Genomic DNA, 26677 nt, shown 5'->3' with positions numbered 1-26677 from the left:
TATTGCTGTTGACATCCAGGCCAGCAGTATCACACCACATTGCTGGGTGCTGTGCAGGAACAGCACTGTCTCCACTGGTTTGAGAGTGCCATGCACTTATTAGAGCAACGGCACGTTACATTTGTGAACAGGGTACTGAAATACGACGGAAATATTTAATGACTCAGCAAGCTGATGGTGACACAAGGCTGGATTAACTGTGGATCCCTTCACCTGAAGCTTTTCATCCATCCTCCCATTATTCTGACTCTCGAAGCCTGGTACAAAGCCTTCATCCTGCCACATGCTGGTAAAACCAACACCAGCTGATTTTGAAAGAAGTTGATTTTCCTTGAAGCTTTCTGAAGCTCAGGCTGTGCACACATTTAACATTCTGTGTCCTTTTGGAAACTGTATGTTTCAGACACAGACACAATGGTAGGAATGAAGAGTTGTGAACTTTTTTTAGGGCTGGTCAGCTGAGGCTCAGCAAGCAGCCAGCCAACATGGCCAGACATGAGGCTTAGTGAGCCCAGACTGGACACAGGGATGGGAAAAACTGGGAGCAGAGCACTGAATAGCTTCTGCCCTTGCATCTCTTTTGGATGCAGAAGTTGGTACATTACAGTTCCTGCCTTTTTCACCAGGAAATATCTGCCAACACTCTTGTTTATCGCTGGATCTGTGTATCCAGGAGCAGACCGTGGAGCCAGGAAAGCCAGGTGGGAGAGACATTATGAATTGGCTTATCAAGAGCTGAAAGGTGACTTTGCAAAGACCTGAATGTCATAAGGCACCATAATCTCTTCAGGCAAACAAACAGGATTTTTTTTGTCAATTTGTGATCCTTTATGATATTGAGAGGGCACAGAGGTGCAGACTGTCCCTGATTTTCAGATGAATTGCTCCACTAATATAAAAGATATTCTCATAATAGTCGCAAATTAGTTGATTGCTTGAAGTGCCAGAATCCTTAATGCTCTGCTATTTTAAACATATGGAAATTGATTCAACACTTATCATTTATTTAGAGATGTAAATTTATTGAAAAAGATGCCACTTCTTCCTAAGCTTTAGGCAAGCTCTGATACTTAGCTTTCTGGGCACAAGCAGGTTTTTACGAGGACTTATGATTTTAACTGCAGTGATTTACTTTCCTTCTAAAGGAGGGGAGAAGCAGAGGAAAATTGACTGTATTGTCTACGAGGGAAAAAAAGGATACTGGTGCAAGCACTGGTGTGAACTGACACAGATAGGGCAGTGTCTGGCACATCATACCCTGAGGGTCTTTTCCCAAGCACAGCACTGGCCCAGACCTTGCCCTAACTTCTGCTGCAATTGCTCTGTAAGTCCACACTGATGTTGGAAGCACCCCTTATTCTGACAGACCCCTTATTCTGACACTTGCTTTAGGAGAAGAATAATGAAAAACTGAGCACAGGCAGTGACAGCAATGGCATTGGAAATCAGACCGGATCCCAGCCTCAGTCTCTTGGGATGCCTTCCCGCACGGGCAAGCCCTGTGCTGACGTCGTGGGCATGAGGCTGCTGATAGGATTAGATGGGAAAGCCTGGAGCCTGGTCCTAGCTGTACTGCTGACAGCCTTCCTTCTGATTTGGCATAGTCACTTAGCACCTCATAAGATGGAGATTTGTGTGTATTAATCAGGAATACTGTTCATGCCTTAAAGCTTGTGAAAATATGAGTTTCTCCGGTGGAAAAAGATTTTTTTTTTTAAATGGTTTCTTAGGTATTTGATCCTGTGTTATTATTATTCAGTATGATTCATATATTAATTCCATACTAAGAATGTCTCCGTAAGGCCTAGTATTATGCTTCTGGGATAAAGCAATATTTCTTAATGTGTTTTTTATCCCAGTATTTTTGCAAAGAAGCTGGAATGGGGCCAGTTCACGCGATGTGCCTACACATTAGTAGTTAGCCCAGGTCAGGAGAGCACTTATACAGTGAATGCCCCAATCATCCCTACTTACCGTGCTGTGGTTTGCATCATGAAGAGGGCACAAGAGGTGGTTTCCTCTCAGATGAAAGGCGGCCAGTGTGCACATTGCAATCTCAGCACTCTCCTGCATTGTGGATCTGCTCCCGGGCTGTACTGCTTGCTAGCACAGGCACAGCTGCAGTATATTTACTGCACCTTAAAATCTCTTGATGGTATTTGGGAGGTGAGTTCACTGGCTAGATTAATTAACCACCAAGCCTGGTATTTGACTGGCTAATGGTTAATCAGAGGCTTTATTTTCTAGTTTACACCATCTTGTTTATGATGCTGAGTCCAGCCTCAGTAGTATGGAAGAAAAATCTGGCTCTGTTTCTGAGGTAAAGCATCTTAGTGTCTTGCATAAACCTGAAAAATTAATTTGGAGTAAGACAGGGTTATAGCAGAGCTGGCTTTGGAAGTCACTTCTTGGAGTCTGGCTCAATCAGAATCTTTATTCCCAGTGGGATCTGGTGATGTCCCTTGTCTTAAGACCCACTACCTCCACTTTGAAAAGAGCAGGAAACCACCACAGCCTGCAACTGCTGAGTGACCCCCATCCCTACCCTTCCCTTCTGCCATCGCTCTCCAGCACCCAGACCCAAATGACTCTCTCTTTCCTAATTACACAATGACTGCACACCTAAATGTAACACTTCTTACCTTGTGAAGGAGAGGGTGACAGCTACCAGTACCTCTCAGGGCATTCAAAGCTTCTCCACCACATAGGTGACCTCTCACCTTGATTGTGCTGGGCTGCTATGAGGCTATGGTGTGATTCAGCTGACAGAACACTGTGGCTGCCATCACTGGATGGTCTCTCACCTTTGTGTCCTCTCCACCTCAGTCCTATCAATGGCTCTGCTGTCATCTCCTCTGTGCAAACCACTCCCAAACATCTCCTCCCATTCAGCTTCCCAAAGCACACATGGCACAGCCTGTGGCTCTGGTGTAATTTTGGTACATGCCCCACACACTTAACGCAATTTTTTGTCATCTTTATTATGTTTGATGAGCATCCAGGGCTCCTATCACAGGCTCTGTGTTCCTAGCAGACTGTCCCAGTCTTGATACTTATTGGAAGCACCGGAGTAAAACCCATGCTGCTCACGGAAGTATTTGGTAGCTGTTTTCCTGAGCAGGTGCTTGTTCAGTTTTGTTGGTGCTGTTAATGTCTGGCAGTAGGAAAATGTTAAGGAGCTATGGAGGAAAAAGCCAATTCCTAAGTTATGGAGGGGTGATGGCAGAATTTACGGGCTGACTGGGGTGGCAAAGGAACAGACAGTTATATCTTACTTGCAGTGTGCAGGGCTTGTTTTCCTTCAGAGCTGACCCTGTACAAGTGTGCCTCAAAGGTTTTCACACAACATCCTACAACAAAGCTAGCTGGTTTCGGAAGAAACAGGTCAAAATTTTCATGTAAAACCTTCAACATGATATTTAGTGCACTTTTTACACTCTGCCCTTCACAAAGTCCTGTTTTTACAACATTTTATGAGAATTAAAATCGCAGTCAGAAGTATCAGAATTTACAGGTACTGTGGGATTTCAAGTCAGATTCACATGATTCCTTCTGAGATATCCAATCAGTTGTCTCATTTAGTTGTCAGTGTCATTTAAAAAGCATACAGTTGAACTAAATTCAGCAGCACACAGAAGAACATAACATGTCAGCCTCACTTCAGTCCCTGCTTCCACCAGCATCTGCCTAAAAAGTTCCCTAAAAGGGAAGTGAGGGTACCCCCACTACACAGGGCACACAAAAACTCACAGACAGAGCTAAATGAAACTTAGCAAGGCCAATCATCCCATCAAAACTCTTGCACAAATCCCTTTAGCAAGGTGTTTTCAACCTATTTTTTCTCCAACTTCCACTCTTCCCAGCCACAGGGCAGTGGTAGCAATGAATTTTGTGTTCAATTTACAATGCTGTGAGATCAAGTCAGGCTAGCTCAGGCCATGGCTCCGTGACAGCACCCTCAACATATGCAGCATGAGCTCGAGGTCTTTCACCCTCTGTCATCTTTCCCTTTCTTTCTCTTGTCCAAAGGAATACTGTTTAGTCCTAATGAAGGCAAAGACAAGGAGGGGGAGGAAGATGGGTCCATTCACAAGGTCTTTGTCACTTACATTAAGTTTAGAGCAAGGGTGAATACAGCCAATGCATTTGTAATGTTTCAACACCTACCCCCTTTCCTGTAAATTCCTGCAGGACTTTGGCAGCAGAAAGCATAACTATGCTAGAAGTCATGGAATTACAAAAGAAAGAAAGGAAGGGAGTGTAAGCAGAGGGAATAGGAAGCAATAGCTAAACAGAGACTTTTCCATTTATATACACACCCTTCTCACATAAACCAGAGGTAGCTATTGCCTAAGTGACTATTAGTTTTGTTAATCATCTTCTGAGAACAGGGTTTGGGTGTACGATCACTTACTTTTAGTTCACATGTCTGTCCCCAACATGGCAGCTTTTGTTTGTGAGGCAATAATCAGCAATACTCTTTTCCTTTTGATAGCACACGTATTTGTGTGGGTATAACAAACTGTAAATAACCAGACAGAACCAAGATGTCGTCATTCATTGTCAGCAGCTCAATCCACAGTTGTCATCAGAAGCCAACATCCCACCAACATGCCCATTCCTGGGCACCTGTGTTTTCCACAGGATCTCTCTGACTCAGCAGTTAGCACACTGAATAATGAAGCATAGGCAATTACTGAAAATAAGTGTTCTCCATCACATGCATTTACAGGCTATGCTTCTCTTAGTTTTCAAATGACAAAAAAAAAAAAAAAAAAAGTAGACATTCATGGACTGTTGAATTTTTTTTTTTTTTTTGACAACTCAAGTAAATGGCCTTTCAAGGAGAAAAAAGACTGTAAAACTTGGCACATCAAACCCTTTCTATACATATCTATAAACAGGCCTATATCTAGTCTATAATACAGGAAACTGTGCAAATCAACTAAGGCAGAGCATCTTCAAAATAGATGTACTACCCACAGTCAAATGCAGAGCTATTCCAAGACATGCTGAAGAAAAACTTTTTTCCATCAGTCTGCCTTCTCCACAAAATCAGTTCAGCCAAGACTTGTGAGAGGAGGGGGATGCTTTGGTGGAACAAGAAAGGGCAGTGCCACCCGCTCTTACACATGTGACTCTCATCAGGGGACTGGGACACCTTTTGCCCAGAGGTGGCTGCTCCTGTGGCTTAGCTGGAGTGACTCAAGCTGTGCCTGCTGGCAGGGCTGCTCAGCCCTTGGGGCTGGAGCAAGGGCAAAGATGGGTGGAAGTTTTTCTGTACATGACTAAAATCTGAAACATGAGCTTGGGCATTGCTGCAATTGTATTTTAAGACATCCCACACAGACAAGCAGATGACTGAATTTGCCCCTTTGGAAACCAAGCCTTTTTATAAAAAAAAAATAAAATTGTAACAATACTTGAAATTGTGACAATCTACTTGAATCAAATTAAATCATTATTGTTTATTACTCCTACAGTAATTCTAGTTATGGGAAGTCATAAGCAGGCCATGTTTGCAGGTGGAGTTTAATGAAAGCTGAACCACTGAAATGGATAAAGTCACTGAACAGAAGAAACCATCAGAAACCAAAGCTGCCTTGAACAGCTCGCCCTGCCATGGCCAGCAGGCAGCTCTCCATGAATGCAAAGAAATCCTTCGTTTCAGTTCATTCTCATAATTGCATTCCACATACACTGTTAATTCACATTTTAATTACCTGGCATATAAAAGACATTCCTGCTTTATGTGGAAAAATTATTGTGTGGTGATAAGATGTGCTAGTGCTAAAATCCTGCAGGATTAGAACCTACCGGGAATAATCAGGAATACTTTATTTCATTAACAGGCTTAATCAAAACATTTTAGTCAACTTATTTCTCCAGCATGTTAAAGATATTGCCAACTAATTAAGAAAATTCTAAATAACTTGCTTGGATTCCATTTTCCATACAAATGAAACTTGCTGCAAATTATGAACCAATGAACAGCTGTCTAATAGGAACAGACAGACAACATCTAGTATCTCTTAATACATGAAACATAAAATTTCAAGGGCCTCAATCAAAACATCAGGCTGGCTATGGCTTCAAAACAGATGTGGATTCAGAAAAAAACAACATATTGCTGCTGGTGGTGGCAGCCACCTCTTCTGATCTTAGAAGTTGCCCACTGCATGGTTCACCTTCACAAATTACACTCCTGGTACCTGAGAACTGTGGGAAGGGTGGAGATACCAGAGCTCCTCAGGCAGGAGATGCCAGGAGCTGCTTGGGACAAGGGCAGGGAGGGAGGGGCTGGTCACACACTCATAGGACTGGCCGGCTCACACCCCCGAGCAGGCTGTGGTTACTCACCTGGGTGTGGAAAAGGGCACATGAACAGCTCATGAACAACAGGCCACCCTTGATATGATGCATAGCACAGCCAAATGGAGTTTAAAAGTGGTGTAGTCTCATGAAAATAGGTTAATTTGGTTACCAACAAACGGAGAGGGGGGGAAAAATATCTGTCAGGGAGGGATGAGTGGGAAAACATGGCCTAGAGTACAAAAACAAGGCAGAAATCGATTAATCTGAATGAAGTTTTCCCACTTGCTGATCTAATCTGCAATTAAAGTGGCGATTCAAATCAATGTAGCCTGGTGCTATCTTACCCTCTAAAGTTTCATATCTTTTATTTACACATAATTAATAAACTTCCTACGAGATGTCCTGGATTTTAGAGTACATGAGCAGGCAGTGGATGGTAAGCAATGAAAATGCTGCACTCTGCTGCTTTTCCATTTGAGTGCAAATAATGTCAACTCAGGAATTTGCTCCAGTAATGGGGAAATGGCATCCGAAAAATGTCTCTCTGCTTATTCAGACCTTTAGCTGGCGGAGAGTCAGGAGCAGCATTAACATTTATTAGACTGCAAACCACACCATGCAGATCTCCTGCACCAATTGTGACATCCCAAATTGGTACAAGCTCGTTAAAACAGACCATTTTTACTGTCAGAGGAGGAACAGAGGGGAAAAAAAAAAAAAAGAAGAGCAATTGTGGCTTTTCATCAAGTATATTTCATAATTGTCCATTAAAATACATACCCACATCACAAAACACTTTAAAAAAAACCAAGTATTTTTAAATGTATGTACAATAATGAAAAAATATGCCTAAATATGTATCTAATGCAAAAAAATAAACCATTTAATAAAATCTCCCTTCGAATGTCCCCTTGCTCTTCAACGTGTTAAAAAAAAGGATAGAGCTCAGTAAACAAACAGGAGTTAAAACACAAACTAACAGATGAGAGCAGTGCAAAGCAGACACCTGAGAATGAAGAGGCATCTGATTCAGCTTCCCATTCCCCAGAATTACACCACAACTATGGTGCAACTTGTCCTATGTCAGTGGAATTTTGATTTTAAAAAGTCACCCTGGTGTTCAAGCTCTGAGAGGCTGCCTATGGCACTCATTTTCCACGTGAGCAAAAAAGTTAATGATAATCCAACTAAGCACCCTTTAAACCCCCTTTAAATGGGGGTGAATTTCACCCTAGGCAAATATTTCATGTTCTGTGTACTCCTGCCAAGCACAAAGAGATCTCGTCCAATGAACGGTATGGACTAAAGTCTACCTTGACAACTGTGGTGGGAGAGAGACTTCTGTTGTTTCATGGCTACTTGTTTAGTCACCTCTTTTTACTGCATTCTCTAGGAAACTGCAAAGAGGGCTCCAGTCCTAGAATATCAGTAAGTCAAATATTTTGCATTTGTGGTGTTGCAATGTCACTAGTAGTTGGGTTTCTAAGTATTTCTGAAGACTAGGTCTGAATGTCTGAGTTAAATGAGACACTTCAGTTGCTAAAGAAAATCCTGATCTGATTCTTACTTGGATGAGTTTAGGTGACTGATGTATATCCTTTATCTTGCCAGAGTCACTGCCCTCAGAGCACATCAGGCTGTATGTGACACACAGCTCTTGTCTGCAGAAGCAATCTGAGGAGGTTTCAGTATTGCTCCTACAGGGAAGGTGGCAGGAATTGAAGCACTATTTAAAAAACCTGCTTATAAGGCACTGGTGCAGCAAGGTTTGTGACGAACATGGTTTAATCATTCCTATTTTCCAACTGGTTAAAAGTCAGTCTATTAAATCAACCATAAATAGCAATAAAAAGGCATTAGAAAAGTCCCAAACCAAAGAAATCAACTTAGTATTGAAACTTAATTTATGGCAGTCCCACGTCAGTGCACACACTAGCTCCTGCATGTGTGAGTTTTTAAAAAAAAAACCTCATTGTCAGCACATGCTCACCCTATATACAAAAGCCCCCTGACAAAGTCATGATGCGGTGAACATCTCCTACAAACAAGAAATTCTCAGATGACCTCCTATAGTCACATGTTAAACTTGCAGATGGTGGACAGGAACATATATTGGCTTACCCACTGTACATATCTATTCAAAGCTTTACCAGAATAAGAATATACACAATATATACACTTAATTCACACAGTAAAACAGCCCTCAACATCTATTATTTTGTAGGGCTGTGCATTTCTTCTATTAAAATTCCACACATGGAACTATCTCTGTGCCAGGTCCTCTTCATAAGCAATAGGATCACTTGAAGGTAAATTAGTTCTTCATGTATATGTAACAGAAACAGCAGAACCTCAGCCTCTAGTCATCACTGTCACTCCCAGACTCACTCAACTGCAAGTCATTTCCTATAGAAAACAAAAACCAACAAAACACAACAAGTGAGTAGGTGTTAATTCACATCTCATAGCAATCAAACCAAAGAAGGTCACATTTTTACTGGAAGATTTAAGTAAGAATAACACATGAAATGAATGCTAATATCATCTGTGATTTAATGAAACTGCTGGCCATGCCCAAGAACATCAAGAGCTGCATGAGGCTAATACACAGCTGGATCCAGGCCAAACCAAGCATCCTTGTCTCCAGAGCCACCAAAGGTGCTCCCTGGTGGGACAACAGCCCTCTCCTCTTCAACAGCTGCTAGCAGCTGCAGAAAGCATTCCACAGCCTCCACCCACCCAAGCTCCTATATATGGCTCTGGGACAAGGCATTGGGGAATTCCTTGGCTTTCTTTAACCTTTAAAAACAGATTGGTTTTGGTTTAAGGCCATTTGGCAAGGTCTCCACATATCAACAAACCAAAAGGACTGTTAAAGCCATCACAGCTCAAGGCTGAACTAAGCTGACACGTGCTGTGATGGTGAAGGCTCCCATCCAAAGTGCAGAGATCGGATGAAAGGCCAGGGTATGCATCAAACGTACTGGCTCTAATCCTGTTTTGCAGAGCACTTGTGATTTGGTGAGGTGGAGGGGATAAAAAGGGGCAAGAATCATCTTTGTGTTCTGATAATTGAACCTAACTGTTCCAGCATTCTACCTCGGCCCTCTCTCCAAAATAGCTGCAGGGCATCTATGCAACAGCTATGCCCTGGTTTTCTTCAGTTCCTCTTCCCTTTTCCAAGTCAACAACTTGGGTTAGGAGTGATTCTCCCCATAGCAAAAGTATTTTAAACCCAAAGGCAAAAAGCATTGCATGAATAGAGGAGCTACCTAGTAGTTCGCAGATTCTCCTGCAGTCAGAAGCTTCATTAAACTCATGCAGTATTGCTGTTGTGGAGAAGCAGGGAGGAGGCTGCTCACAACCAGAAACAGGGAAATGGACAGTCCCAATGGCTTCATTGAACTTTGGATTTCACTTAGTCCTTCATGACTGGCAGGAAGACTGACAGGCCTCTAAGTTTCCCAGCAGGCCTTTTCGGTGTGGTCTGTACAATATACTTACCTTCTCAAAGCTGGAAACCCTACACATATCTGTATTCAGACTCCACAAGTTCCCTATGAATGGGTGCCCAGAGATGTGTGCAAATGTGCCTCAGGAGGAATTAAGAACAATTTATGGTAATTTCAAATGCAATATTTTAACTCCACCGAGTTAGAATATATCTGATGCAGCATAAGGAGAGAGCAACACAGATGCACACCATGTCCCTAGAGAGTCTCATGGGACAGAACTATGCTTTAAAAATGTTTCTGATAATTTTAAAGGGTGACATGAGCTTGTACTAATTCAACGCTTGCAACACCATAGCTGTAATATTTTAACATAATTTTAATTCAAATTTCCCTTCAAAATGTGGTATTTGTGAAAATACAGCTGAGACCAACACAATAAATACGCTGACAAAGCAATAGTGAAGACCACAGAGACTGTACTTAGGAACCCACGACAGCCTTGTGCCATTCACAATTCTTTACAGACCTTTAGCTGACACATGTGTCAACCCCACTATTACCATATAATCTGTGTATTCACACAAAAATAATTCCCATCCTCCAGTGCACCAGATCCTCCCACACCAGTGGCTACCTGGAGGCCTGAATCAAGGCCCAGTAGGGCCAATGTGGGCCACTGCACTGATTCCCACAGGCTCTCCACACCTTCAGACAAGTCTCAGCCCCCTGTTCACAAAATCTGCCCATGTACTTCAGCCAGTGCAAATCCCTGGGACTACTATTTGGCAAAAGGCACTTCATGAAGTTAGCCTAACATGCTAAGTAAATGAGTGGTCACAATCAGCTTTCATCAGTGGTAAGACACAAGCATTTACTTACGGAGCGTGTTCATGAGCTGATTGCTTCCTTGTGGCCTGCTGGTGCCGTTAGCAACAGTGTTCCTGTTGTTATACTGCTGGTGTGGTGGCTGGGAAGGGGAAACATGTGCTGGCTCTTCCCCCTCACTGCTGGAGCTTTCATCTTCACTCCCAGATGAGCTTTCTGAATCTGATGAGCTGCTTCCACTGCTGCTGCTCATCTGCTCAATAATTTCAACCTCTGCTCTCAGTTCTGAAATAAAAAGGAATTCATCTGGTTGACACCATAAATAGGGCCCCATGGAATTTTGGAAAAGAATGTGCAAATGCAATAGTTTTGTCAAGGATAATTTATCACACCAAAATATCTCACATGAAAGAGAGAGACAGGAAGGGAAACCAAAAAATTCTGAAAACTTCTTTACTTATTGCTGTAACTAAATTTAAAGAAGCAACAGCATAGGTTAGTATCCTAAAACTTTTAACTTCTACTGTTATTCTTTATATAATTCACACTCCTGAAAGCACTTTCTGCTTCACTATTTTTGACAGGCTATATGCTCTACACACAAAGTAAGTACATCAGCTGATCGAGGAAATCTAAATCTGAATTGTTAGATGCTGGTGACAATTAGGCTTTTGGAAAACATAAAAAAAGGTGCATGTTGGGGTGGGCATATGGACATAGGCAAATGATCACAACAGAAACTGCCTTGACTTCAGATAGTATATGAAACTGCTTCAACACAGTCACATAGCCCATTGTAAACAAACTTCAGAAGCAGATGGATGACATCAAATAACTTTGCTGTAGGACAGATGAGAAGAGCTAAAATTTTCATATGCTGGGGAGTGGTAAAAATACCATAACCTACAAGCTATAGGTTAACCTGTAAGCTACAGTGCTTACAAGTAGCCAGGAAAATAAAGAAACTACTCTGAAACTGGAAAGTTATTCAAGTCAAGAAACTGCCCACTTTAGGGTTTCCAGTGCAAAAAAACACTGGAACACCACGACATCACCACAACAGCCTCATCAGCAACAGCTAGTGTTGGCTGAATGACTGGTTACTAAAGAGCTATTAAGGTACGTCACCGCAAATTATACAATATTGTTAAATTTGTCCTAATTTTAAGTGGCCTAAACACTAGTAGAGGACAACTCTTTTGTATCCACCCACAAGGCTGAGTATCTAATGACTCAGTTCATGTTGGCAGGTTTCCATGAGAGAACATCCACACCTATGTTAACCATGGGATGTGAAACCCTCAAAATTTAGGCTTTTGTTGTGCTAGCAGTTCTATACCCACAGGGTTCACCCTGGAGAACTCACAGACTAAAAGGGACAAGAATGAAAGAAGAGAGAGAAGAGGTATGATCACCCCTACCTAACAAATGGAGAACTGATACTGGGAGTAATTCATGTTAGGTCAGATGTGTCAGAGTCCATTTTTTATTAAGACCCATTTTCCTTGGGCTGCCTAATACTCTAGAGTAACAGGTAAGTTTTCAGCCCCCACAATATTTGCTGGAGAGAACTTCTCTAGCTGAGAATTTATTAGTTTGAGAAATTATGTTTTCTTTTGCCAGCTTTAAAATCACTATTTTTCAATTTCAAGGTTTAGAGCTCAATTTCAAGTGCTATAGCTATACTCCAGCTGGGTGTTTAAGGACAGTGGTGTTGTTTCTCTAACTTACTTCCTAAATCTAGATCCCTGCCTAGACCATCTGTGCTCTCTGTACTTTACCAGTATGCCAGGTAAAACCTACTCTTTCAGCTTGAAGACATAGCATAAGAGACCATTGGAAGAGAAAGAAAGAAAATATGATTCAACAGAATCATATATTGATTCAACAGGCCAACAGAAGATACTACTTTGTACTGTAATATCTTTCTCCCTTATTCCCTCCCAACACAGTCCGGCAGGCTTTAAAAATCCATTTCAGGCCTGGAGTCTGATACACAAACAAATGGGCACTTGGGAATCACTGTTCTCAGCCTAACCACATCGAGGATTTCAAATTATAAATGTTCCTTGTGTTTAAGGTTAAGAAATTAATAGGAGAAAGCTAAAGGAAAGATAATTAGGAATAAGGGTTCTTTCTTTTTAAAATGGTTTAAACTTCCCCCCCCAAGTTAATGATGTAAAATTTCTACATTCTTCTAGTGATGGAGCTGTTAGTTGCAAATTATAGTGACAATAATTACATGGCTAGAATATCCTGGATTGCAGCAAGCACAACCACCTATCACAGTCCATACTGCAAAAACATACAACAGACAAGTCTAATACAGGACAAGTGCCTGAGAATTACACATGTATGCTTACAGAGCTGGAGTCTGTGGCTGAAAGGGAGGAATGTTGGCACATGGACTGAGAACATAGAGCCCACATGTAAAATAGAATGAAGAAGGTGAAGTGATCTAATGATGGTGGTGAGAGGGAAAAGGTAAAACAAAAACACACTGCAAAGAACTAGGAAAAAAAAACCCTAAGCAAGAAGTGTGGACTTGATAAAGTAGGTGAGGCGATAACTGAAGGAAGTGATGCTGTCTGACCAATGGGAAAGGAAGATCAGCCTGGCCAATTTTAAACAGAATTGGAGATTAGTGTCAGAATGAAGAGTGGGAGGTTTCTGCTGGGGGAAGCAGGAAACTAAGAGCCCATAAAAGAGGTTTGGTTATGAGAAGAGAATGAGCGAATGACTTGGAAGTAGTGCTAAAGCCCACTATGCTGAACAGAGGCAAGAAAAAGCAAAACAGAACCAGTGTCACAAGCTTCAAGGACTGGGAAGTTAAGGCTGTTATCAGTGCAGTGGTCACTGGTAGAAACTTGGTCAGAGCCCATCTTCTAGTCAACTTTTGCCTCACAGGCTGACAGTGTCCCCTCAGACCTCTGTTGTCTCTTGTTCCTTGAGCCCAGAATTCTAAACATCTTATCTGAGCAGATGAGAAAAAAGCAATTGTTTTCACTAATGTTATGGTGGCTGCAGCACCACTAGAAGTCTGTCAAGAGAAATTCAGCAGGACCACTAAGGAATTCTGTTCAAAACACTCGTCTCACACTGTCAGTGACTAAGCCAATGATGACATCAAAGCCTTATAGGAAAAACAAGGCTGCTTTACAATGGTTTGATTTTGCATTTTCCCATTTGATTGCTATGCTTAGTAGAGTTATAGGTACTGAAGACCTGGGTTCAACATTTCCTTGTGGTGCTTCCCATTAAAATAGTTGTGTGTGTATGTGTACACACAACAGAAGAGTTTGACCTTTCCTAGATCTTTCTGCACCGTAAGAACAAACACCTCGTGTCGACGCACCTGTGGGGTCTGAAAGATGACAAGAGTCAGGATGTGCAGCAGTTACTTTTAAAAAAGCTTTCCATACAGTACAGTTTTGAACACTTGCCTTAATTGAGTCTATATCACCTGAAAAGGCTGAACTGCTTTGAGAACCTTAACTTCTCTACATTTCATGTTACAGCTGTAAGATTTCTTTCAAGAAGACAAAATGGCTTACTGTTTTACACTGGCAGGCAATGCAGGTTTTGGAGTAAAAAAAAAAATAAAATTCGAGGTCAGAAATCATTATCCAAACAGAATAGCCTTTCTCAACAGCGCTGTCCTCTGTATATATTCAGTATCAAATACCATAACAGTGTTTAACTGTTCCTACCTCTTTTCTCAATTCCAATAGGTTATGCAGATTTTTTAACTAAAGCCCTAACCTTAGGCTGCAAGAATACCAAGAACTTCCAGAAAAAAGTCATTCAGCTTTAGGGAGGGTTAAGTTTGAATGCCCATAGTGGAACACTTACTGTTAATAACAGAATGCGAGGTGGAGAAATCAACTTGATACTGGCACTGTGAGCATGTGGAGATGGCAGCTAGAAGAGGCAGTATTTTATACCGATGTGCAGAAAATTGGATTGAGGTGCTCTTGAGAGACAAACACAGTGCTATGACATAATCCTCACACACCACAGCTACATTTCAGGTAAATAAAATCTGCTCAGATTTTTAAACACTGAGTCTTAAAACCTGAAATATGTTTCTGTGGGTTTTTTTCCCAAATGTTGTAATTATGTCAATATTATTGACATGTATCAATATGTTACATGCTGTAATTATATCAATGCTGTTGGAAAGATTTCTGCTGTGGACAAGTATGTCTGATAAACATAAATTATTTTGTACAAATAAATGGCTGTACTGTGGTATATGTGTGCAAATGTCCACAGCTTAATGAGACATTATCAGATGTAGCTGAGTGCTCAAAAGAACAAGCTCATACCCTCCCCTATGCTCCCTTCAAACCAGAGGACAATATGGAAGCTTGCAGGGGAAAGGATTCCACATGTGCAAAACCCTAGACACAGCCTCCCAAAAGCCTCTGTGCATGGGAGGACTGACTGGTTCAATTCTCAGATGCTCTGACTCTGTCCTCAGACAGCTGTGTAATGAGACAGAGAACTGCACTACCCGGAAGTTCACTTCCAGCTCATCTGTCTGTAAGGGGAGCGGTGGAAATGCACAGCTGAGGGTACCAGGGAAAGCAGAAATGTGCACTGCACTACTAAACTACTGTGAAACATCATGAGGGCTGTTGTGTCTTACCACACCCTTAAGTAGAGCATACTGGAAGCAAGAGAGTGTCAAAGTGCCAGAGATCCTTTCAAGCACCTCCTTTGGGAATTTTACATTCTGTGCTGTGTTCATTAAACAAAACCCACAGAATTTCAGCTTTCTGTTTATCTTTCTTTTGTACAGAGGAAGGACTTCAACCAAAACGAAAGCTACTACCTGAATGGAAAGAACACAGGCTCTTCAGAGCTTGCAAGTCTGTGTTCATAAAAACACACATTAAGGGAAGGTAACAGGATTGCAGACTACCTTACGGCTTTTACAGGTCATTGTCTACATTTCATTGTGGAATGGTGCCATTTCAGTTCTACCTTTTTAAAGTAGGTTCTTATGATATAAATGGTTTAGCAATGCTGACGCTCTAGATCATCAAAGCTGGAAAAAGTTATAGACTGTAAGCAAAAAACACCCCTGACCAGGCCTTTGGCTCTTCTGGGGCTTTGTACAACTCTCCCTATAAAGCATTAAATTGAAGACCTATTTTTAGTACAAGTCAGGTGCTCTAATCTTTGATTTTGGAAACAAAACTCCAGAGGTTATTTATTTGGAGGTACTTTCATATAAAACATGATCAGGTGGCAAAAAAAATATTAGGACAGCTCTGAACAATGTGACTTATACTTTAGACCACTAGAAAATCATCTCTTTGAACAGGTGTCACCCCAAACAAATGTAATTATTTTACTGTAATACAACCTTTACAAATTGCTGTACGTATACAGAAAAGTGCCCCAAAGGTTAAGTAACTTATTACACCCTACAGGAAAAGACATTTAAAATCCACAACTGGTTCAATTAAAAAACTGATATATCACCTATTATCTTTTTCCTTACCTATTACACAGAAAACAAAAATAACAATGCAGCTAAGGGAACTGTAGCCAACAGAATCTCTCAGATGTTGATTCTGGCTGCTGACCAGCACCCAAGTATTGAAAACACTACTGCTGCAGAAAAGTGAGACCAGTCAGCACCTATGCAAACACACAGCTTAGCAGCAAAAATGTCACCTAGTGATTACCATGAACTGAAAAAATACCCTGCGGAGTAATTAACATCATCTGGGCAATTAACACAGGCTAAGTCTACAGACAAAAATAGTTATATGGGACAGAGAAAAAAGAGAAAGGAACCCAGACAAAAAAGCAGACAGAAAGAACAAGCTTAAAATAAAATAATTGTGTCTGGCGCCAGTGCCAGAGAAGAACCAAACAAAAATTTAAAGCCTTCCTCATTCTGACTGTATTATCCACAGCAAAAACAGGTAGGAAAAAAAGGCCATGGACAAAGAAAGTACATCCTGCCCACAGCAGAACACTAAGACAAAGCAGTGCTTGAGCAGAAGAGTGAGTTGAGCCAACCATTCCTTTAAGGTACTTCTAAAATAAAATTTTAGCAACCATATGGCAGATGTGTCAAAGCTGCAAAGGAGTGGTTGTGGAAGAGGGGAAGCTGCAGGGTTGTTCACTCTCATTCCTCGCCTAGCAGCACTGCTTGGCATGGTGCAAGCTTGTCTTGTGCTGGGAACACAGCCCTAGCCCTTCCATCGCATCAAGCAGTGGCTCCAGCCTTACTTAGTGCAGGGTAACCTTCTGTGAGAGACTTGACTGCGAAACGAGACCTTGGACCATTAGGCTTTGCTATTGCTGTTGTGGCTGCCTAAGACCACAGGCAACTGGTCCAGCACTGAGCTACAGAGTCTCTGAACTCACATTATTTTTTTTCTTCTTTTCAGAACAGAGAAAAAGTTTGGAAGAGAGAAAATTATCCAGCAAGAGGAAGTTTTCTCATGCCAGAGAAGACTGCAGTATGAATATCTAGTAGAAGAGAATAAATAATTCACTAAGATGAACAAAGAAACAAGACATAAAGAAGACAAAACAGCTGTCAAGTACCATCTTTTAATCCCTGAATGTTTTTAGAAATTGCAGAGTCACAGTTTTTATCATAAAGAAGAAAGACAAAACCAATCAAAACTTAAGAAACTACAAACCCTTCTTTACCTCTCTTAATATCATCCAGCTGAGGCTCAGGTGAAGGATTATCTTTCAAAGGAGAAGTTTTAGGTCCAACTGCTGGCTTGGTTGGGGCTCTGAACTGTGAAGGAGGCTGAGATGCTCGGGCAGACTGTTGCTCTATTCGGGCTTGGATCTTACTGCTGCCCTCTGCTCTGAAGAAACAACCAGACACATTCAGCAACTATATGCAACTATGTTCAGCTTTTTCAATATCCTTGTGCTAATGCATCATCTGTGACTTCCTTTTGTACAGATCTCTACTTTGTTTTACAAAGATGAAGAGTGAATTACAGCTTTCTGTATGCAACACTTGCTTTCAATAACAAAGAAACATACTACACTGCAACACCCTTACAAAATGTATTTTCAAATCCAGATGTGATTCAGTGATGCCAAATTCTCTACTTGAACGTCAACGAAGGCTTTAATTTAGCAATTAGTATTTGTATTTTTAAAAAAGAATAATCAATCATAGTAATTTAAAGTAAATACAAATCCATTCACAACAAAATCCTGCTTAAAACAATCACAGCAAAAGAAGTATTTTCTCACTTGCAATTAAATCATCTCAAACTGAACTCTCTTAGAGGTCAACTTGACTAGAGTAATCATTCTTACTGCTAAATACAGCATACAAGCATTTAATTCCTGGTTTTTATCCATTTGCTGTTAGCCCTTCAAAACAGTTTAAGCTCTTTCCTTAGTGGAAAATAGTCTCCAGGATAACACTATGCCTAAGTGTTCAATTCAAACCAGGTATTTCTGCCTTTTACTGAACTTCTGATGTGACTGAGATTGTAGAACATCCAATACCCTTGGCAGAAAAAGAAACCCAAAAAACCAACCACAAACCCAAAATAGGTTCCTTTATGGCACACCGTAATAAGGTTAAAGGGTGTGGTGTATTTATTGTGTAACACCAAAGCCTTTGGGGTTATGGCTTTATGTAGTGCAGCACAGAAGCAGCTTGTGGCTATTAGAGTTCAGTTTCTGTTCTAGGAGGGTGCCAGCTCAGAACTGTTAAACTTCGTGTCTGGAAACTAATCCCACTGAGAGGTAAGTTAAACTAGCCCGTGTTGAACTTCCCGGGAATTCACCTAAACCACCTGTGGAGCTGGTACACTGAGCATTTACTGGGGTATCTCTGTGCCTGAGTGGACTCTAGATTCAGCCTTGCACAGAACCCTCTCGTCATTTATCAGTAACACGCAGCTAGTGGATACCACATTAATGCAGCTTACACAGTCTATCTACAGCAGAAGTGAGGAGTTGGGAATATACTCACTGTATCAAGTAGAAGGCAAAAGCCAAAGATTTCTGGTGTTAATTATGCTCTTGGAACTACAGACAGTTTTATGTGGAGTAAGTTCACTTCCCTGTGAATGTCATCAAGGTGTTAACACTAAAAGCCCTGTTCCCACAGAGTGTCAACAGGTCATTAAAGATCAAAGTAGCCGTGAAAAAAAAATGGCACTGCTGATTTAGAAAGTGAATGACTTTGCAAAGCACTATTCATTAAAACAGGGATCCCCAAATTTTTTATTACCCTCCCTCTGCCTGAAAAACACTGAAGTATTTTTCCGCACACCAGACCCAGAACTCAGCGTAACCAAACATCCCACTGAACTCAGGCTCTCCTGCACTTCTCCTTGCTTCTTCTGACAATGTCCAGCAGAACTGAAATTGGAAATTCAAATCTCATCTCTGATGTGCTCATATCCACTGGACAATATGAGTGCTACATGGATGAGTTTTCACATCACTGACTCAGAGGAGTGTTACAGTCCATTTACCTTGAACTCAAGGTGCTCTTTGCAAACATCCAGCCAACTACTGATGAGCTGCAACCCACATTTCTAGTAGTTTTAGCAGCTAAGGGCTCTATACTGCAATAAAGTGGTTTTTTAATGTAAAACTTCTAAACTTATTTAAGAGTTTCTTCATCACAAGACATTTGAACAACTGCTTTCTCTTTAGATCTCAGCCTGTAGTCCAGTGATGCTGAAAAATCCAGACACTTCAGGGACTTGCAGAGCAGTAAGACTGCTAAAAATGTTCCAGCTGCATGCTTTGTAGCATTTCTGCAGCAAAGTAAGAGTATTTGGTCAGAAAGGATTTCTGGCTTCATCAATTCTTCTAGGCAAAACACCACAACCATTATTTGTACAGCTCTGCCCACCCCTTCACCAGTTGGAGGCTTTGTACTTGTGTTCCACATAATATATTGCTTATCCAATATGGGAATGAGTGTTCCTTGTTCCCTAAGACTATGTTATTGAAACATCATGACTCCCACAGGAAGCTGGAGCGAACAAACCTAGAAAGTCCAATAATCCTTTTGACAGTCTAATATTTTCATGGGGTTTTTTTGGCTAACCAGAGATTCCTGAAACAAATCCCATCCTTCAGCGGGCTTCTAAAGCCTCAAATCATCACAGGTGTTTCATTGCAAACTATAATTATGTCATTTCAGCAGTGGAGAATTTACAAATTCTTTACTCTTGGATTCACATTCCTATTTGCATTTTTAGGCATGATAATTGGCCATGTAAAGCTAAGGCTTAGTAATTAAACATCACTACAAAATAACAGAGTTCTGTTTCAAAACCCAATCTTAATAAGAAACTTCAGCAAGAATTAATCCTATCAAGAACCCTGTCCCCAGCTTTACCTTGTTTTCTTGACTTGAATGCTGCTACTGAGTTTTTCCAGCACATATTCCCCAGTGTCATGATTGATAATAAGCACACAATCCTTCTGATATGGCCTTTTATTTCCTTTAAAGACAGTCATTGGTGGAGTTGAACCCTGGTACAAAGAAAAAACACATATTTGTTTGGTTATATTACCCTGCCCAAAAATTTATGAATACGAAAAGAGTATATGTATTGCTCTGAAAAAGAGGCTAAGCGCTTAATGCTTAGTTCCTACAGGAAATACTCATTCACGAAGAGAAAAATACAGAGAAAATGTGCAGTAGATCAGACATTTCCTCATAGTAATATTATGCCTTTCATCATTTTAAGTGTCTCTGCAGTGACAAAACATCTTCTCCATGGCTGCCTTTATTTACAGTTCTCATTCCCAAAATGGCAGCATAACTAAATTTGCATGTTTTATATGAAATCCCCACATCTTCTTGATGTTTCTGCTGTGGAAATCATGGGTTTGGATAAGAAATAAAGTTCTAATTATTTGTGTAGCAGAACTATTGCCCAAGGAAATATGTGGTCAATTGAAAAAAAATTTAAACTGCATTGAATATCTTACATAAATATATATGGCAGTATTTTCACAGTGGATTACAAGCAACTGTCACAAACTATGTAAGAACAGCTGCCTTCTTCAAAATCAGATTAGCATGCATATGCCCATGCAATTATACTGAAATGTCTTCTCAAAGGCAAATGGGGTATTTTAATGCCTTCCAGAAAGTCCCCAAAATGCTGCATAGAACCTTAAAAGTCTAAAGGCTTAGACTGAGAAGAAACAAAAACAACAAACTCATGTGGTATTGCACACTGGCTAACTGGTAATGCAGAGACTAAGCTCAGCTGTACTGCATCTATGCACAGGCTGGTTCATACAGCTGGTTTGGGGTTACAGCTGGCTGAATCCATGGTCTACAAGCACATAACAGCATGGATACACACCTGGCCATGTCAAAAAGCTGTTATTCAAGGGGTTATGTTCTCAGCTATGAAACATTCTCAGACTTCTCTGTAATGTATAGATACCGTACAAAAGAATTTTTTTAAAAAAATAAATGTTTATTCCTATGCACCTTTGCACATATTGTAGGAAAGCAACCAAAATCAGGGAGCAAATGAAAAAACCCTGCACTCCTGCATTTTATTTTGAGGAGCAAAACCAAACAATCACATTTTAACTACTCTGGAAGCAATTCCTATTCTCCGTGTTGCTTATAGATAGAATATATTTGAATTTAAAATGGGTTCTGAACAGTAAGTGTGAAAAATCTGAGTTCCTAACAAAGACACAGTAAGAGAGATTCAGAAATACGATTCAGAAAGGATGTCTCAAGAAAGTCTAGTCTTCAAAGGCATGTTACATTTTTATCATTCCTACATTTAAGAGAGGAAAGCAACATTTAAGAGAGTAAAAAGAAAGCTGAAAGTCAAACCCTGCCTGCTGTTGACAACTAAGCCAGGAAACGTATAATGCACAAACGTAATGCAAATTGATCAAAGTTTGTTGGCTACCATTCTGCTACCCAGAATGGTTACAGCAAAGGCTGTGATTTTGGCTAAACATTAAGTAGAAATGCAAGTGTTTAAGCAAATTAAGTCCCACTCTTCTACTTAAAACTAAATGTTTAGGGTTTATGTTAGTGCCTAAATAACAGTGGCTATAAGATTTTGCTGATTACAGGAAAGAAGGAGGTAGGTGAAACAAGTAACATTTAATTGAATTGTTTTCACATGTGAGGGTTTTTTGCCTGACAGAGTTCAAGAAGTGTTTGGACAATGCTCTCAGGCACATGGTGTGATTCTTGGGATTGTTCTGTGCAGGGCCAGGAGTCGGACTCTGATGATCCTTGTGGGGACCCTTGCAACTCATGATATTCTATAATCTTCTATAATCTCCTTCTGTAGTACTTTAACAAACAGGAATTTTCACTTCCCCAATCCAGACTGTTTATCAACTATTAAAGTCACTAAATTCCACATGTAGAAATAGTACTTCAATTTATCCAAGCTGCAAGGGACACCAAAATATCTCCACCGAACAAATTATCAGAGATATTCCCAGTGATTAGGCAATTTCAAAAAGAAAACCTCAACTCAGAATTTGGATCCTATCTGGTTGTTGGACAACTGGGAAGCAAAGCAGCATCCAAGAAATTCAGTGAACCTTGTCAGGATGAAACGATCTCAAAACCTCTCACTCTTTTCCAGTATTTTCCAAGTGTTTTCCAGCTCTCTGTCCAGAACACAGACAGCACTGCCTTGGAACAACATACACAGAGCAGCTTGGCTGCCTCAGCCTTTGGAGCCTACTCTAAACTGTTCATACTGAAGGGAAGAGAATCAAATTAAGCTCCTCAGTACAGAGATTTGGAAAACATTACAAGTGATGCTGCTCAACACAGAAGATGAATGAGCAACAGTGCTTCCAACTAATCCAAGATGAATGCTGCTGTTAGTTACGCTGTTACCTGCTCTCCAATAGCACTACCACGCTCATCATTTCTATAGACAAAAACCAGTATGAGACCTCCTGCAGCACTGAAGGTGACCAAGGCCATATAAAGAAAAGGAGCAGGGTGAAGCAGGCTACAGCTTCATTCAGTGAGAATTACCATCACCTACCAATTAAAACCACGGGTGTGCTGGAATGAACAATACCAAAAGGATCTGACACATGGCTTCCAAACTGACTGGTGCCCCCCTGCAGCCACCAGACCCATTGATGTCTGTGAATTCTGGTTTATTGGCTTGACACAGAGCATTAACTTCAGCTAATAAACAAATCCAGTTCCAGCACACAAGCACTTTCTTTTGTTTTGGTAAGGAAACCACTGAATTGTCAATTATAAAACAGCTGCACCTATAAACAGATTGATCACTTGTTTTATTGCTGTTTGACCATCATCCTCACACAGTAGATCTTTATGGCATCATTAGAGAAGAAAGTGGATGGGAAACCACTTCATGGCCACTCACCAGAACTGTCCCCTTGCTTCCAGTGATAAAGCTGAAGGCAGGGAACCCTCTATGCCCTATCTGTACATGTTTGAGTAAGGGCAGGAATATGCTTACTGGTCCGCCTGTGGGTTCTGAACATCCAACCCTGACTGAAGCCCAAGTCACACTGCCTTTCTTCAGCAAGCCATAGCACTGAAAATGGATGGGAACCAGTTGTACAGATTCAGCCAATAGTAAAAGTTTCCTTGTCATTCAATGAAGAGTAGGAAGGAAGGAATCAAAAGTAAAGAACAATTTGCAACCTTACAAATGTATCCATTTACAAAGATCCAGCTGTACAGCCCTTTCCTAAGGTAAACAACTACAAGTCTAGCTGCTTAAATATTGAACCCACAGTGTTAATAAAGATGAAAGTGAAAATAGCATTTACATTAGACTGTAACAACATTGCAAATTTGTTGGAGAGTAAACAGGGGCACATATATAACAGACTTACTGGAATATGTGGCAAAGTGATGGTAACATCATCTCCTTTACCCACTTGGAGGTCCCCCTCACAAGACGTATCAATTGATGCTGGCTTAAAATCATCTAAAGAGGAAAACAATTGTGATTACACTTGTTAGAGTCTCCAGAAGCATCGACCTGCCCTGCAAAAAGCCATCATACATTTACTGGATTATAGGGAATGGTAAAGCACACACTAGTGTTTACAGCAGAGGTGGAATAACACCAGTACTTTGTGTCTATGCATAGCAACCCAGCCATGTGATGGTACTGTATTCTGAACTTCCTTTCTAAAATGGAAATAAGGTTCTAGACTGTGTGTTTGAACACCAAAAGGAGACTTCTCCAAAACCCAGGCTTTGAGTGGCACTTGGTTTTGCAGGCAAGTATAAAACTGTACCAATTAACTCAAAAGAGTAACAACTTCCAAAACCCTGGGCTCTGCTTAGCTCTTGCCAGTTAGTTCCAAACCTGAGGACTCTCTCTGTGACAAACACTAATTTAATGACACCCACTCATTTAGTCTTTCTGATATTTCAGGCTCTTTAGCAGCCATCTCAACTCCACAATAGCGCTAAAATCTCCACATGGGTGGAGATCTCAGGTCTCACTTATGAGGACAGAAAGAGGTGCTGATCTTAATTCAGCAGTCTCCATGCTGGTCCAAAGCCACTGTGGACAGAAAGTATCAGTAAGGGGAGGCACTCTAATGGCTTTAAACTAACACTCATTTTTGCTCTGTTGTATAGAATGCTTTGTATCCCAATAAAGGTACTTCTCTTTAACGTATTCATTTGAATACGTTAAACGTATTTTCCCCTCATTATTCTATTGTGCTTGTGAGCCATAAAAAACCCAGAAAAAAACCTATCAGAACCTCTAATATCTTAAGAGAGGATTTAGACGAAGTGAAATAAAACCACAGAGATATAGGCTAGTTTGCTTTGTGTTTGTTTTTAAAAGAAGCCTGCACTCAATTCTAGCATCCCTGGATCTGAAGAGGTGCAATTATATTCACGATCAAGGCTTTTAATTACTGCATTAGCTATGAAATTAGTACCTCAGAACAAATTTAAAATATAATTTCCACTATAAAAAACACGTTTGCAGGAAAAAAACCCCTAACCCTGGCTTGTAATAAATTCTCATTAAGCAGATGCTAATGTTTAATTGAGTTTTACTTTGACAGCACAACAAGCAGGATCAGACACACTTGACTTAATCCTCATGCCTTAACTGCCAGATCAAATCATAACCTTCATTTTCATCTGTGCAATCTGTTTCTAGCTATTGTTTCCCACCTACTTTATGTGCAAGCTTGCTAAATAAAACAAACCAGCTGTACAAGAGCTAGTGTCATTGCCAAAATGGGATCAAGAGTTTCAATAGCACAGCCAATAACTTAAAAGAAATACCACTATCAGACTTCTTTCTTAGGTATTGCAATATAGAGTGACTTTAAACAAACACCCAACAAATCGTTTTCATTTTGTTAGTTTACTAGGGGCACGTGCTTGGCTAATCCTCACGTAGATCGAGAGCACATACTTCCCTCCAAATACACCCACAGCTCTTTTCCCAAAAATCCCATGGTTTTAAGATGTGTTTTTCAAGGATAATCAAATTTCTCTGTACAGTATTTCAAAAACATTACGTAAAGGAATGAAGTATTTTAAGAAGGTCAAAACAAATGTAGGCTACAAAATCCTCACTGTAGTTTGTGTGAAGAGGATTACGGAAATAATATAATGTTTGGATCCCAGATAAATCATTCCAGAACAACACTTAAGGAAAAAATTATAACCAGACAACGAAGAAATCTCATTTGAAAGCCACAGATGGAAAACAGAGCATACAGAAAGATCTTCTGAAATAAAACTGAATTCTTCCAGTTGTAGTCTGAAGAGCTTTGGCTTTGCAATCCCTAGGAAGTTGGTTATTGAAGCACTTTCCATTCTAGAAATCCAGTTCATTTCTACCTGGATATGGGCAGGGTTTAATTCACATAGGATCAGGCACTTGGGTGACCAATATCACTGAAACTACTACTTGTGGTGTATGAATATGGGCCATGAGACTGGGCCTAAATTTGTGCATCATAAACCAAAATATCCTGCTGCTGTCTGCATAAATTCCCCACCTTCATAGAAAATTACTGAATTGTAAGTTTAGTATTCTTTACATTTACTCTTGATGGTTTACCAGTCATTTTAGTAAAACAACCTGGACTCATTTTGCTCAAATTTCTTGCCGACAGAATTCAAGTACAGGGATACAGCGAGTTCCTCTTCAAAACAGTCTTCTAATATGGAATTAATTGCACCTAAGGCTAAATAGAGCAGTTGGAATAATAGATGGTGTCTTAAAAAATAAAACAAACTATTCTCTCAGTTATTCATAACTGCTCGAGACCCTACCTCAGGATTTATCTTGCATTTATTGGACATTACTGTATGCGCCTGAGTCCTTTCTGCTTGCTTTCCTGGGATAGTGATTTATTACAGCTGTCTGGAATCGGGACAGCCAGGGACAGGTCTGCTGGGATACACGTTGCTTCATCAGGAAAATACCCAGTTAAAAACCGAACTCCGGGTGCTCCCGCTGCCTCTCCAGGCCAGGCCTGCGGTGGGACCTGTCCTGCAGTTAAGTGCCACAAAGAGAACAAAACAAAATGGCAAAGCCACCCCCTTACGGAGGGGATCCCCTCATGCTTCCAAGCTGTTAATGACAAACTTTCTAAAGCTGTTCCTTCGCCCTGGCCTGCCTCGCTCAAGCCTCCTCCTTCCCCTTTTTCCCAGGTTGGAGCCTTCTGTGGGGAAAACGCTCATGGGGAGGAAAGACAGGGGCTGAGGGAGCGGGAAAGGGGGGAGACGGGTGCTGAAGGGGATAGGAGGGAAAGGGGGAGACGGGCAATGAGGGGGCAGGAGGGAAGCGGGTAAGAAAGGCGCCGAGTGGGCACGAAGCCCCGCGATGGCGGAGCGAAGGAGGCGAGGAGAGCAGCGGGGTGGGCGCGGCAGAAGGAGAAGCGCAGCCGGGGGACGGGACATGGGGAGCGGGAGGAGAGCGGGGAGGAAGGGGCGGCCGCGGGGGAGGCGCTCACAGCGGATGGTGTGGAAGGAGGCCTTGGGCCGCCGCTCGAAGCTCTCGCCCAGCTGCAGCGGGTGCTCCTCCTTGTCCAGCAACGAGTTCGCCGAGCCGTTCATGGCCCCG

The 26677-nt window shown here is 41.1% G+C and overlaps 1 protein-coding gene across 1 annotated transcript; it reads right to left on the bottom strand.

The window, feature by feature from the left end:
* Positions 1–7048: 7048 nt before the first annotated feature.
* Positions 7049–26670, bottom strand: EAF1 (ELL associated factor 1). Its single transcript, XM_048300774.1, has 6 exons — positions 26568–26670; positions 23457–23551; positions 19963–20099; positions 17277–17443; positions 10650–10880; positions 7049–8721 (listed from the first exon to the last, which is right to left on the bottom strand). The coding sequence occupies exons 1-6, from the start codon at positions 26668–26670 to the stop codon at positions 8675–8677; spliced, it is 780 nt and encodes a 259-aa protein (XP_048156731.1). The 3' UTR covers positions 7049–8674.
* Positions 26671–26677: the final 7 nt, after the last annotated feature.

Source organism: Corvus hawaiiensis, chromosome 1 (assembly GCF_020740725.1).
Source record: "Corvus hawaiiensis isolate bCorHaw1 chromosome 1, bCorHaw1.pri.cur, whole genome shotgun sequence".
NCBI lineage: Eukaryota > Metazoa > Chordata > Aves > Passeriformes > Corvidae > Corvus > Corvus hawaiiensis.
This window is presented reverse-complemented; position numbering and strand designations above follow the sequence as displayed.